This window comes from Phalacrocorax carbo, chromosome Z (genome assembly GCF_963921805.1).
Source record: "Phalacrocorax carbo chromosome Z, bPhaCar2.1, whole genome shotgun sequence".
In the NCBI taxonomy this organism is placed as follows: domain Eukaryota; kingdom Metazoa; phylum Chordata; class Aves; order Suliformes; family Phalacrocoracidae; genus Phalacrocorax; species Phalacrocorax carbo.
In genome coordinates this window covers 76,339,002-76,353,472 of record NC_087548.1, presented here as the reverse complement: position 1 = coordinate 76,353,472, position 14,471 = coordinate 76,339,002, and the positions used below count along the sequence as shown (strand labels likewise).

Here is a 14,471-nt window from a genome sequence, read left to right as displayed (position 1 = left end):
AGTAGTTCTTGGAGGTGCTGCCCAGGCCAGCCCCCGCCGCTCTGTGTGGCGGCTCCTGGGCCCTCGTGGCCCAAACGATCTGCAGCGAGAAGAGTGCAGATGAGCCGGGGGTGAAGCCGGGCAGGGCCGAGTGCCGGCACGGAGTGAGCATCGCAGCTGAGGGCCGGGTGCCCGGGAGGCGCTGCGCGGGAAGGGCAAGCACAGGCCGCCGCCTTTGGGAAGGCAGAGCCCAGCAGCTGAGCCAGCTTATCGTCCTCAGCCCCCTGGGAACGCAGGTCCCCTGTTGCAACGCTGTCCGGAGCGCCCAGCGGGCGCGCAGCCACCTGCATGAACGGGAACGGACGGGGCGCCTGGTTCGAGGCTGGACCCCGGAGCCGGCTCCTAGCCCACAAGGGCCATCAGGGAAAGAGCCTCCTTCGCCAGCAGTGCCGTCAGTGGACGGACGGGCAAGGCAGGACGGGGGCACCCTGCGCACAGGGTTCTCCTGTGCTTTGGCTGGGATGCTGCCTGCCTCTGCCAGCACCCCGTGCCTGCACGTGCACACGCGGACGCACGCGGGGCCCCCCTTGCCTTTTGTACCCACGGCCTTGCCCTGGGGACAAGCGTCGGAGATTGGCCTGGGTCTGGCCATAGCTTGGCCCCCACAGGTGGCCCGGTCACTCCTGCAGCACGAGGAGCTGGAGGACGCCAAGCTGCGTGGCCTAGGGAAGCCTGCACACCTCCAGGGCTCGGGGCCGCCTAAAGCTTTCCCTGGCCTCTGCGGGAGCCGCCACACACTTACTCTTGCTGTGCTCTCCCCGGGAGGGGCGGCCCTGCCCGCCGCTCTGATGCCCTCTGCCTTGCAGGGCTTTGGCCTCTCCCTGACCAGCCTCTCGGCGTAGGCCCTCCTCAGGAGGTGGGCAGGGCAATGGGGATCCTCAAAGAGATGGCGACAGGGGCTCTGCAAAGGCAGAAGAGACTCTCCTGAGGCACTGCCACCGAGAGCTGGGGCTGCTCCCAAGGCTTCAGCCGAGGCGTGTCACTTGCACAGCCTTGGCGTAGCCTTCCAGGCAGCGGTGCGGACCCCCCGCAGGGAGGCGCAGGCACTCAACAGACTGCCCGTGCCACAGCCAGCTGCGCGCTTTGGCCTGGGGCCCTCGGGACAGCTCCTCCCGCGGGGCAACGTGCAGGGCAGCGGGCAGACAGAAGGCCCCTGCCTGGCCAGTTGCCACAGCTCCGCTGCCGTGGCCCTGCCGCCAGAGCCTCCCTGCTCCCCTCCCAGGCAGCGGGGAGGGCAAGTGCCCTCTTCCTGGGGGCTCTGAAGTGCACGCCGTACCTGGCCTCGCTCCATGTTGCGCCCCGCTCTGTCAAGAGGGTATTGGCGCCGCACCTCCGCTTCCACCTCTCGGCGCTTGGATGCCATCAGCAGCCGGAGCCGTTTCTCTTCCCTCTCAGCGTGGAGGGACCTCGTTCCCTGGCGGCCCCGCACACACGACACGTGCAGCGTTAGTGTTCTTGGGCTGGCCACGAGGGCAGGGGGGCTGGGCAGCTCTTGCTGCCTCTTCTGCCCCGGCCCAGAGCCCGAAACGTGACACAGGGCTGGCAAATCCCTAGGACGTACCGTTCTGGAGGGCTGCGGAACACAGGGGGGGAGCTGCAACCGCGGCTGAGCTGGAGGTCTGGGCTGCTTCGGCTCCTCCTGTGGCTTCTGCCGGATCACTGGCAGGGACCTAAAGAGGCACGGCAGGCTGAGGCCGTGGGAGCCCACTCTGAGCCAGTTGCTCGGGGCCGGGCTCGCAGCCTGCTCCCCCCTGGCTCCGGCACCACGAGGCGGTTCGGCAAGAGGACCCCGTGCCCAGACGGACGTCGCCTCCGGGGCCTTTCGGCATCGGCGCAGGCAACCCCACTCCAGCCCAGGGAAACATCTCACTTGCCCACTACCAGGGCCATGGGGTGCCCCTGAGGCCCCAGCCACACCGCTCCTCCAGGAGGCTCACCTGGCTTGGTCAGCTTTGGCGGCTTGAGCCTGCTCGCCAGCCTTCGCCAGCTGCCTGGCTAGAGAAACCCTGCGGCAAGCCAGGAACACGGGATCCAGCACGCTCACTGCAAGCGGGAGGCAAGAGAAGAGCACAAGAGCGAGCGTCTCTGGGACCCTGCAGGCCAGACAGGAGCACCCACAGCCCCCTGCCAGCACTCGGCTGGGACACTACCTCTGCGGGCACCCCCGCCCCAAGGCGCCGGCTCTCTCTGGGGCTTCAGAGAAACTGCAGGCGCTGATGCTCGGTGTGGGGTCTCAACTGCAAGCCTGGGAACAAGAAGGCACCGGGTGGGCAAGAGGGCACCATGCTCCCTTGGGGGCTGACGCCAGGAAGCTGCTGGCTGGCATCGTGGGGAGCCGCTGGCAAGCCCCTGGGGGATGCAACTCTCTGTGCGACCTCAGGGGCCCCACGGTCTCCAGCGGCCTCTGCCGGGCTTCCCTCGCCTTCCTGCCGGCAAGCTGATGATCCCAGCACAAGCCCGCCTTGCTGCCCGCGCAGACCCTCCCGCCCCTCTCACTCTCTCGGGGCACATTGAGAGCGGACTGGCCGCTTCGTCTGCGCTCTCCGAGCCAAGCACGAGCCGGCGGCGGGCGGACCGGGCAGCTCTGCTGGGAAAGAGCTGGTCTTGCCTACGTGTGGCAGGAGAGGAGCCTCGGCAAGAGGGCGGTGCCCCGGTAGCAGGAACCGAGCAGCTGCTCCCTCGACCTGCCAGGGGCTGCAGAAGCCATGCCGCTCACCTTGGCAGCGTGATGACCCCGTCTCGGCTGAGCCGCGTAAAATCGTTTTTGCCCGGGAAGGCCACGATACCCCTCATCTTGGAGTCCTGCAAGGGGACAGGACAGGGACAGCTCAGCAGGCGCCCAGGACGCGTGCCGGTTGCTCACCAAGGTGGCAAACGGGCTCGCTGCTCAAAGACACAAAGGCTGCCTCTCCGAAAGCCGTGCGCCGCCTTCTCCCTCGATGCCATTAACCCCTCCCTCAAAGGGGCCGAGGCGCTACCGAGGCTTGGCCTAGCTCCTCGAGAGCGCGCCTAGGCCAGGCGGCGAGGCAGGTGACGGCAGCCAAGAGAAAGCAGCTGGGGAGAGCTGTGACAGCATTGCCAAAGAGACACGAGGAGGAGCCCTGGCAAAACGACGAGCTCACCTCCAGAAGAGCTGCCAGCATGTTCCCGGTGGCGTCCAGCTCCAGCAGGCAGTCATCGAAGAAGGTCATGCTGACGGCTTTTCTTCGCACAGCGAGGATGCCAATGCCCTTGAAGGAGAATTCCACCTCCTTGTTGTCTCGCAGGGCCCCAGCGAAGAAAAGCAGGGTCTCGTGGATGCACTGCTCGACGATTTCTTGGCGGAAGTGGATGTCCGCGGCGATCTGCTCAAAGTCCAGCGGGACGGATAGCGTCTCGTCTAGGAAGCAAGCGCAAAGCAACCAAGTCACGCCCACCGCAGTTCAGCCAGCTCCCAGACCAGGTGCCGTCAGCGCCCGGCCCTCGGGCAACGCTCTGCCGGACAGCGCTTCCCTCTCAGCTTCGGCCACATCTCCACAGGTGTCAGCGGACGCAAGGACTGTGCAGGGCAAGCATCCCTCCTCTTACCTGGAATTTTGGTCTTGGCACACCTGAGCTTGTAAAATTTCTTCAGAAACCTGCACGGCCGGAACACGGGTCTCTCAACAGGCAAAACCTTGTCCTCTCCCACCGTGGCCTGTACTGGGACGACTGCAAATGTCCCAACTCCGATGTGCACCGCCTGAAAATGCAAGCAAGAAGAGGCAGCGTTGGCGGTGCTGCGCACGCAGGGTCGGGAAGGCTGCCGCAGGGCTCGCGTGGCCCTGGGGACGGTGCTTCGTGCCCTGCCCGCTGCAGAGGTGCAGGGGGCCAGGGCGGGCCACGAGCAGGAGGCAAGGCTCACCCTCTTCTGCAAGAGCTGTCTCCGGATATACTTAGATGCGGCAGCCCAGACTCTGCAGATTTCTGGAAAGCAAAGGAAAGGCACGCCACGCTCTGAGTCAGCAACGCCCAACCATCCAGCGGCCCCCTACCCACGGAGGCGACAGTGGAGTGAACTGAAGGCCCGCCTCACCCTGAGCAAACACCCGCAGCACCGGGGCTGCCCAGCTCCGTTCCTGACCGCTGCCAGCCTCCAAGAAGCGGGCCCGCCCTGTGCGTGGGCAGGACGGGCCTCGGGAGGAAAGGCAGGCCCCCCGACTGTTCTGGGGAAGGGGATCCCACCCTTTCCCACGGGTCGCGGCAAAAGGCCTGGCCTGCCAAAGCCAGCCCCAAGCCCCAAGGCGGCAGCAGGCAGGGCTCTCCTTGCAGCCGCCACTCCCTTCCAGAAGACCCCTGCTACAGCCCCAGCCCCAGCCCCAGCCCCAGCCCCAGCCCCAGCCCCAGGGTTTCCGCAGCTCGTCTCCAATTCATCGTGCCTCCGACGGCACTCCTGCAAGGGCTCCCCAGGGCCTTACCGCTGGTGGTGAGCTCCTTGAGGGTTGGAAGCTTCTCGGGCCCCAAGGGGCTAAAGAGCAGGTACTTGATCATCCTGGCCCCCCTGCGCTGCACCAGCTGGGGAGGAGGTCCTGCTCCTGCTACAGAACCCCTCTGCTCCTCGCTCGCCGCCTCCTCTTCCTCCTGCTCCCACTTCCCCAAGCGGCGCCTCCAGCGCTCTCCCACAGCCTCCCCTCGCCTCCTCCTGGCAGCAGGGCAGCTCCTGCGGAGCAGAGCGTGGGACAGAGCAGCCCTGGCACTGCCCAGGCCTCGCTGGGGAGTGTGGCCGGGGCCACGGCGGGCAGAGGAAGCTGTTGCCATGAGGCGGGTGTCCCACTGTGACGCTGCACCGTGTCACACAGGGCTGCGGGGACGCGCCACCTCGCAGGCCCACCCACGCTTGGCCCCAGCACGGGCAGGGCAGCCGCGCCGGGCAGGGCCCCGGAGGCTGACATCCCCCTGCGTAGCTCACCTCGGCCCCCCTCGCCTGCCCGCAGACAAACTCTGGCAAGGCGGGAAGGAACGCGCATTCATGCTGCGGGGGCTTTGCGCACTCTTGTACAAGAGGGCTGGGGAGGGCCCGCTAAGTCCCGCTAAGGAGGGCCACAGCGGGAACAAACCCGGAGCTTTGGGTCACGAGACGATGCTCAGCCCCTCCTATCCCCTAGGGCCACTGGGGCGGACCTCTTTCACCACACCAGCACCCACAGAGGAGGACCGCAACAGCACATGGCGCACGGGCTGCTGCAAAGGCACGACGCGCCTTGCCAATAAATCCTCCCAGGCGCGCTCCCCGTCCTGCAAGACTTCACTAGCCATGACTGTCGCCTTCCCAAACGCTCCCCTCAACCCCCGGGGGCCCCACTATCCCCTGGGGACCCTGAGCACAGCTCCGCGAGCAAGAGATACGCTAACAGCAGCGCCTGGAGAAAGGCCTGCAGGCAGAGGGCAAGAGGAGGCCGTCCCCCCAGCAAGGAGCAAAGGTGCCGTCAGCGCAAGCCCCAACACCACAACGTCAAGGAGGCCCCAGAAGGCTACAGCTCCCCCCAGACAGGCCAGCAAGGAGCCATCCAGAAAAGCAGGCCGCAGGGGCGTGCAGGCGCCAGCGCACTGGGCAGCCTCACAGAGCAGCCAGCCCCGGCATTGCCCCGGGAGAGATGCACGCTCTGCAAGGGAAGAGCACCGGCAGCAGGCAACAAGACGGGAATCTCACCCCCTCGGGTGCCGCGGGAGCTGGACTCTACTGTCAAAAATAAACTCCAAATTCCAAGCACTCTGCTCGGTGCCACCTGCAAACTCGCACTCAACGCCACTCGCTGTGTCCTTAAGGAAGATCTTCCCGGTGAGACAAAACTGGGAGAGTGGCTGATGCACCCAAGCCTTCAGCCGGGGCCTCGGACTTGCACAGCCGGGCAGCTCTTGCTGCCTCTTCTGCCCCAACGCTTCTCTGGATATCTTCCAAACCCGCCTGCACGCAGTCCTGTGCCCCCTGCTCTAGGTGTGCCTGCTCGAGCAGGGGGGTTGGACAAGATGATCTCCAGAGGTCCCTTCCAACCCCGACCAGGCTGTGATCCTGTGATAGTCCACAGTCTTGGTCCCAGGATGGAGCCTTGAGGGACACCCCACCACTCCTTACTGATGTCCATGTGGGCCTTGAGCCGTTGACTGTAACTCTTTGGAGGCGGCCGTTCCACCAGTTCCTTATCCATCTACTAGTCCATCCCCTCCCATCCATTCCAATCCCATCCATTCCAATCCCATCCATTCCAATCCAGTGTAGAGGTGAGCATTTTGAGGGGGACCGTGGCAATGGCCTTGCAGAAGTCCAGCTAGGCGACCTCAGTTGCTCTTTGCTTGTCCACTCCTGTGGTCGCGTGGCCTGTCACGGCTGGCTGGCAGGGCCAGGCCCCTTTGTCCGCAAACCCTCCTGTGCCCTCGGCCGCAGAGAAACACTGCGCAGCATGGTCGCTCTGGCTGGACACAGGCAGCAGTGGCCTTTATTTGGCACGTTCCCCTTTGCAAAGGCACTCCTCGCCCCCGCCACCCGTTGCTGACAGCTCTCCTGCTGAAAAGGCTGCTGTGACGGCTAAGGCTCCTGCCAGTGGACTTTGCGGGCTGCTCGCAGCTTCTTGCCATGGCTGCCAGGCCCTGGGCCTCCCAACGGCACCCCAACAGCCTCGTCTTCCCCTGCCTGCTAAAGGACACAGAAGAAAGCGCCTCAGTCCCGTGGTCGGGCGGAAGGGCTCGCAAAGCCTGGCTCAGGCCAGTAGTTCTTGGAGGTGCTGCCCAGGCCAGCCCCCGCCGCTCTGTGTGGCGGCTCCTGGGCCCTCGTGGCCCAAACGATCTGCAGCGAGAAGAGTGCAGATGAGCCGGGGGTGAAGCCGGGCAGGGCCGAGTGCCGGCACGGAGTGAGCATCGCAGCTGAGGGCCGGGTGCCCGGGAGGCGCTGCGCGGGAAGGGCAAGCACAGGCCGCCGCCTTTGGGAAGGCAGAGCCCAGCAGCTGAGCCAGCTTATCGTCCTCAGCCCCCTGGGAACGCAGGTCCCCTGTTGCAACGCTGTCCGGAGCGCCCAGCGGGCGCGCAGCCACCTGCATGAACGGGAACGGACGGGGCGCCTGGTTCGAGGCTGGACCCCGGAGCCGGCTCCTAGCCCACAAGGGCCATCAGGGAAAGAGCCTCCTTCGCCAGCAGTGCCGTCAGTGGACGGACGGGCAAGGCAGGACGGGGGCACCCTGCGCACAGGGTTCTCCTGTGCTTTGGCTGGGATGCTGCCTGCCTCTGCCAGCACCCCGTGCCTGCACGTGCACACGCGGACGCACGCGGGGCCCCCCTTGCCTTTTGTACCCACGGCCTTGCCCTGGGGACAAGCGTCGGAGATTGGCCTGGGTCTGGCCATAGCTTGGCCCCCACAGGTGGCCCGGTCACTCCTGCAGCACGAGGAGCTGGAGGACGCCAAGCTGCGTGGCCTAGGGAAGCCTGCACACCTCCAGGGCTCGGGGCCGCCTAAAGCTTTCCCTGGCCTCTGCGGGAGCCGCCACACACTTACTCTTGCTGTGCTCTCCCCGGGAGGGGCGGCCCTGCCCGCCGCTCTGATGCCCTCTGCCTTGCAGGGCTTTGGCCTCTCCCTGACCAGCCTGTCGGCGTAGGCCCTCCTCAGGAGGTGGGCAGGGCAATGGGGATCCTCAAAGAGATGGCGACAGGGGCTCTGCAAAGGCAGAAGAGACTCTCCTGAGGCACTGCCACCGAGAGCTGGGGCTGCTCCCAAGGCTTCAGCCGAGGCGTGTCACTTGCACAGCCTTGGCGTAGCCTTCCAGGCAGCGGTGCGGACCCCCCGCAGGGAGGCGCAGGCACTCAACAGACTGCCCGTGCCACAGCCAGCTGCGCGCTTTGGCCTGGGGCCCTCGGGACAGCTCCTCCCGCGGGGCAACGTGCAGGGTAGCGGGCAGACAGAAGGCCCCTGCCTGGCCAGTTGCCACAGCTCCGCTGCCGTGGCCCTGCCGCCAGAGCCTCCCTGCTCCCCTCCCAGGCAGCGGGGAGGGCAAGTGCCCTCTTCCTGGGGGCTCTGAAGTGCACGCCGTACCTGGCCTCGCTCCATGTTGCGCCCCGCTCTGTCAAGAGGGTATTGGCGCCGCACCTCCGCTTCCACCTCTCGGCGCTTGGATGCCATCAGCAGCCGGAGCCGTTTCTCTTCCCTCTCAGCGTGGAGGGACCTCGTTCCCTGGCGGCCCCGCACACACGACACGTGCAGCGTTAGTGTTCTTGGGCTGGCCACGAGGGCAGGGGGGCTGGGCAGCTCTTGCTGCCTCTTCTGCCCCGGCCCAGAGCCCGAAACGTGACACAGGGCTGGCAAATCCCTAGGACGTACCGTTCTGGAGGGCTGCGGAACACAGGGGGGGAGCTGCAACCGCGGCTGAGCTGGAGGTCTGGGCTGCTTCGGCTCCTCCTGTGGCTTCTGCCGGATCACTGGCAGGGACCTAAAGAGGCACGGCAGGCTGAGGCCGTGGGAGCCCACTCTGAGCCAGTTGCTCGGGGCCGGGCTCGCAGCCTGCTCCCCCCTGGCTCCGGCACCACGAGGCGGTTCGGCAAGAGGACCCCGTGCCCAGACGGACGTCGCCTCCGGGGCCTTTCGGCATCGGCGCAGGCAACCCCACTCCAGCCCAGGGAAACATCTCACTTGCCCACTACCAGGGCCATGGGGTGCCCCTGAGGCCCCAGCCACACCGCTCCTCCAGGAGGCTCACCTGGCTTGGTCAGCTTTGGCGGCTTGAGCCTGCTCGCCAGCCTTCGCCAGCTGCCTGGCTAGAGAAACCCTGCGGCAAGCCAGGAACACGGGATCCAGCACGCTCACTGCAAGCGGGAGGCAAGAGAAGAGCACAAGAGCGAGCGTCTCTGGGACCCTGCAGGCCAGACAGGAGCACCCACAGCCCCCTGCCAGCACTCGGCTGGGACACTACCTCTGCGGGCACCCCCGCCCCAAGGAGCCGGCTCTCTCTGGGGCTTCAGAGAAACTGCAGGCGCTGATGCTCGGTGTGGGGTCTCAACTGCAAGCCTGGGAACAAGAAGGCACCGGGTGGGCAAGAGGGCACCATGCTCCCTTGGGGGCTGACGCCAGGAAGCTGCTGGCTGGCATCGTGGGGAGCCGCTGGCAAGCCCCTGGGGGATGCAACTCTCTGTGCGACCTCAGGGGCCCCACGGTCTCCAGCGGCCTCTGCCGGGCTTCCCTCGCCTTCCTGCCGGCAAGCTGATGATCCCAGCACAAGCCCGCCTTGCTGCCCGCGCAGACCCTCCCGCCCCTCTCACTCTCTCGGGGCACATTGAGAGCGGACTGGCCGCTTCGTCTGCGCTCTCCGAGCCAAGCACGAGCCGGCGGCGGGCGGACCGGGCAGCTCTGCTGGGAAAGAGCTGGTCTTGCCTACGTGTGGCAGGAGAGGAGCCTCGGCAAGAGGGCGGTGCCCCGGTAGCAGGAACCGAGCAGCTGCTCCCTCGACCTGCCAGGGGCTGCAGAAGCCATGCCGCTCACCTTGGCAGCGTGATGACCCCGTCTCGGCTGAGCCGCGTAAAATCGTTTTTGCCCGGGAAGGCCACGATACCCCTCATCTTGGAGTCCTGCAAGGGGACAGGACAGGGACAGCTCAGCAGGCGCCCAGGACGCGTGCCGGTTGCTCACCAAGGTGGCAAACGGGCTCGCTGCTCAAAGACACAAAGGCTGCCTCTCCGAAAGCCGTGCGCCGCCTTCTCCCTCGATGCCATTAACCCCTCCCTCAAAGGGGCCGAGGCGCTACCGAGGCTTGGCCTAGCTCCTCGAGAGCGCGCCTAGGCCAGGCGGCGAGGCAGGTGACGGCAGCCAAGAGAAAGCAGCTGGGGAGAGCTGTGACAGCATTGCCAAAGAGACACGAGGAGGAGCCCTGGCAAAACGACGAGCTCACCTCCAGAAGAGCTGCCAGCATGTTCCCGGTGGCGTCCAGCTCCAGCAGGCAGTCATCGAAGAAGGTCATGCTGACGGCTTTTCTTCGCACAGCGAGGATGCCAATGCCCTTGAAGGAGAATTCCACCTCCTTGTTGTCTCGCAGGGCCCCAGCGAAGAAAAGCAGGGTCTCGTGGATGCACTGCTCGACGATTTCTTGGCGGAAGTGGATGTCCGCGGCGATCTGCTCAAAGTCCAGCGGGACGGATAGCGTCTCGTCTAGGAAGCAAGCGCAAAGCAACCAAGTCACGCCCACCGCAGTTCAGCCAGCTCCCAGACCAGGTGCCGTCAGCGCCCGGCCCTCGGGCAACGCTCTGCCGGACAGCGCTTCCCTCTCAGCTTCGGCCACATCTCCACAGGTGTCAGCGGACGCAAGGACTGTGCAGGGCAAGCATCCCTCCTCTTACCTGGAATTTTGGTCTTGGCACACCTGAGCTTGTAAAATTTCTTCAGAAACCTGCACGGCCGGAACACGGGTCTCTCAACAGGCAAAACCTTGTCCTCTCCCACCGTGGCCTGTACTGGGACGACTGCAAATGTCCCAACTCCGATGTGCACCGCCTGAAAATGCAAGCAAGAAGAGGCAGCGTTGGCGGTGCTGCGCACGCAGGGTCGGGAAGGCTGCCGCAGGGCTCGCGTGGCCCTGGGGACGGTGCTTCGTGCCCTGCCCGCTGCAGAGGTGCAGGGGGCCAGGGCGGGCCACGAGCAGGAGGCAAGGCTCACCCTCTTCTGCAAGAGCTGTCTCCGGATATACTTAGATGCGGCAGCCCAGACTCTGCAGATTTCTGGAAAGCAAAGGAAAGGCACGCCACGCTCTGAGTCAGCAACGCCCAACCATCCAGCGGCCCCCTACCCACGGAGGCGACAGTGGAGTGAACTGAAGGCCCGCCTCGCCCTGAGCAAACACCCGCAGCACCGGGGCTGCCCAGCTCCGTTCCTGACCGCTGCCAGCCTCCAAGAAGCGGGCCCGCCCTGTGCGTGGGCAGGACGGGCCTCGGGAGGAAAGGCAGGCCCCCCGACTGTTCTGGGGAAGGGGATCCCACCCTTTCCCACGGGTCGCGGCAAAAGGCCTGGCCTGCCAAAGCCAGCCCCAAGCCCCAAGGCGGCAGCAGGCAGGGCTCTCCTTGCAGCCGCCACTCCCTTCCAGAAGACCCCTGCTACAGCCCCAGCCCCAGCCCCAGCCCCAGCCCCAGCCCCAGCCCCAGGGTTTCCGCAGCTCGTCTCCAATTCATCGTGCCTCCGACGGCACTCCTGCAAGGGCTCCCCAGGGCCTTACCGCTGGTGGTGAGCTCCTTGAGGGTTGGAAGCTTCTCGGGCCCCAAGGGGCTAAAGAGCAGGTACTTGATCATCCTGGCCCCCCTGCGCTGCACCAGCTGGGGAGGAGGTCCTGCTCCTGCTACAGAACCCCTCTGCTCCTCGCTCGCCGCCTCCTCTTCCTCCTGCTCCCACTTCCCCAAGCGGCGCCTCCAGCGCTCTCCCACAGCCTCCCCTCGCCTCCTCCTGGCAGCAGGGCAGCTCCTGCGGAGCAGAGCGTGGGACAGAGCAGCCCTGGCACTGCCCAGGCCTCGCTGGGGAGTGTGGCCGGGGCCACGGCGGGCAGAGGAAGCTGTTGCCATGAGGCGGGTGTCCCACTGTGACGCTGCACCGTGTCACACAGGGCTGCGGGGACGCGCCACCTCGCAGGCCCACCCACGCTTGGCCCCAGCACGGGCAGGGCAGCCGCGCCGGGCAGGGCCCCGGAGGCTGACATCCCCCTGCGTAGCTCACCTCGGCCCCCCTCGCCTGCCCGCAGACAAACTCTGGCAAGGCGGGAAGGAACGCGCATTCATGCTGCGGGGGCTTTGCGCACTCTTGTACAAGAGGGCTGGGGAGGGCCCGCTAAGTCCCGCTAAGGAGGGCCACAGCGGGAACAAACCCGGAGCTTTGGGTCACGAGACGATGCTCAGCCCCTCCTATCCCCTAGGGCCACTGGGGCGGACCTCTTTCACCACACCAGCACCCACAGAGGAGGACCGCAACAGCACATGGCGCACGGGCTGCTGCAAAGGCACGACGCGCCTTGCCAATAAATCCTCCCAGGCGCGCTCCCCGTCCCGCAAGACTTCACTAGCCATGACTGTCGCCTTCCCAAACGCTCCCCTCAACCCCCGGGGGCCCCACTATCCCCTGGGGACCCTGAGCACAGCTCCGCGAGCAAGAGATACGCTAACAGCAGCGCCTGGAGAAAGGCCTGCAGGCAGAGGGCAAGAGGAGGCCGTCCCCCCAGCAAGGAGCAAAGGTGCCGTCAGCGCAAGCCCCAACACCACAACGTCAAGGAGGCCCCAGAAGACTACAGCTCCCCCCAGACAGGCCAGCAGGGAGCCATCCAGAAAAGCAGGCCGCAGGGGCGTGCAGGCGCCAGCGCACTGGGCAGCCTCACAGAGCAGCCGGCCCCGGCATTGCCCCGGGAGAGATGCACGCTCTGCAAGGGAAGAGCACCGGCAGCAGGCAACAAGACGGGAATCTCACCCCCTCGGGTGCCGCGGGAGCTGGACTCTACTGTCAAAAATAAACTCCAAATTCCAAGCACTCTGCTCGGTGCCACCTGCAAACTCGCACTCAACGCCACTCGCTGTGTCCTTAAGGAAGATCTTCCCGGTGAGACAAAACTGGGAGAGTGGCTGATGCACCCAAGCCTTCAGCCGGGGCCTCGGACTTGCACAGCCGGGCAGCTCTTGCTGCCTCTTCTGCCCCAACGCTTCTCTGGATATCTTCCAAACCCGCCTGCACGCAGTCCTGTGCCCCCTGCTCTGGGTGTGCCTGCTCGAGCAGGGGGGTTGGACAAGATGATCTCCAGAGGTCCCTTCCAACCCCTACCAGTCTGTGATTCTGTGGTTCTATGTGTAAACCAGTCATAAAACAAAACTGGCCTATTAAAAGAATAAAATATTTTAGGATATCTAGCTGAAACTCCTGCTGTGGGCAGGGACAGCTTTCACTAGATCAGGTTGCTCAAAGCCCCATCCAACCTGACCTTGAATACTTCCAGAGATGGGTATCCACAACTTCTCTGGGCAAGCTGGTCCAGTGTCTCAACACCCCCACTGTAAAAAATTTATTTGTATGTAATGTAAAACTACATTCTTTAACTTTAAAACAGTTGCCCCTATAGCTGTCACTATAGGTCCTGGGAAAAAGGCTCCATCTTTCTTATAAGCCCCTTTTATAGACTGAAAGATGTCAGTAAGGTCTCCCCAGAGCCCTCTCTTCTCCAGTCTAAACAATCCCAGCTCTCTCAGCCTTTCTTCACAGGAGAGGTGCTCGAGCCTTCTGACCACATTTGTGGCTCTCCTCTGGAGCTGCTCTAACAGGTCCATGTCCTTCTTGTTCTGAGGACCCTGGGGTTGGATGCAGTACTCCAGGTGGGGTCTCGCAAGAGTGGATTTGAAAGGGAGTATCACCTCCCTTGACCTTTCACATTGCTTCACATTGTTTATCAAAATAATCACATTGTCCATTTAGTATTCACAGTGGGTTAAAAGCAGAATTTTCAGAAGCACTAGCATCGTTTTTACTCTAAGTAACAGTGAGATCCAACTGGAAAAGGCTTTGCATGGGAAAATTCGTATTGCAGTGAATCATAATATTCTCCATGAATCAGGTGGGGAAGGTAGTGGATATTGTATATCTCCCTTCCCTGTTATTTTTTCCCCTTCCTCATAGGCAGTCAGATATTTTTGTCTGCTTGGCTGTGACTTACGCAGCCCTCTCATTGTTGCTTTATGCATTATTTGTTCTAACTGTTCACTTCTCTCACTTAGACTCTAAGTACTTTGAACCAGGCTTGTGTTTTAACTGTACCTGTGTACAATCAATAAGGACAAACAGATTCACATTTTTATTAGGGGGGCACTCTACATAGTGACTGCGGTAACCAGCCATTAAGATTTACAATTAAATCAGCTGTAACGTTCAATAACTCAAGTTTTAGTAAGCCAACTTTCATAAGATGTCTACGGAGGTTTTATAGAATTTAGAAGAGAGTAGGTATTGTTGAATGTTTGTTAAATTTTGACACTGAACTTTTTTCTGGCTAATTGTCTAGCACTAATGCAAATGTTCTAACAAAAATCAGCATCTAACATTTCTGGTGGAACAGAGCAATTTGGTGTTTCTCTGTATGCAGCTCATGAAAATGAAGAAAGGAGAGGGCAAAAGGATTGAATACTCTGTGTTGTCTCAAATGACAACACTTACAAAAATTATTAAGTAACTTGTTTTGTTTCCTTACAGATAGTATGCTTGTCAGAAGCAGTTGATGCTTATCCTGCAGCGGCCACAGATTTAAACTAGAATTCAGTTACAAAAGCATACATTTCCTTGTCCTCTATGAAATGTTAAAGACCAATTCTAATTTTAACATCAACATGACTGACATCTCATGTATCATTTATAATACATCCTTTTATAGCTAGTGTCTTCCTTTACTCTTACTGACAGATTCCAATGTTCAACATAGTGTTGGGCTTTGACT

At 62.9% G+C, this 14,471-nt stretch overlaps 1 protein-coding gene and 1 long non-coding RNA gene across 2 annotated transcripts; both read right to left on the bottom strand.

Annotated features, from left to right (window-relative positions):
- Positions 1 to 1,972: 1,972 nt before the first annotated feature.
- LOC135310681 (coiled-coil domain-containing protein 81-like) lies at positions 1,973 to 4,548 on the bottom strand. The gene is made up of 7 exons (XM_064439559.1): positions 4,476 to 4,548; positions 4,053 to 4,171; positions 3,607 to 3,760; positions 3,162 to 3,418; positions 2,756 to 2,841; positions 2,190 to 2,284; positions 1,973 to 2,082 (listed from the first exon to the last, which is right to left on the bottom strand). Exons 1-7 carry the CDS (start codon positions 4,546 to 4,548, stop codon positions 1,973 to 1,975), a joined length of 894 nt encoding a protein of 297 aa, XP_064295629.1.
- Positions 4,549 to 8,975: 4,427 nt separating this feature from the next.
- On the bottom strand, positions 8,976 to 10,104 carry LOC135310670 (uncharacterized). The gene is made up of 3 exons (XR_010370777.1): positions 9,921 to 10,104; positions 9,515 to 9,600; positions 8,976 to 9,043 (listed from the first exon to the last, which is right to left on the bottom strand). It is a non-coding gene; the product is annotated as an uncharacterized LOC135310670 (long non-coding RNA).
- Between the last annotated feature and the right edge of the window lie 4,367 nt (positions 10,105 to 14,471).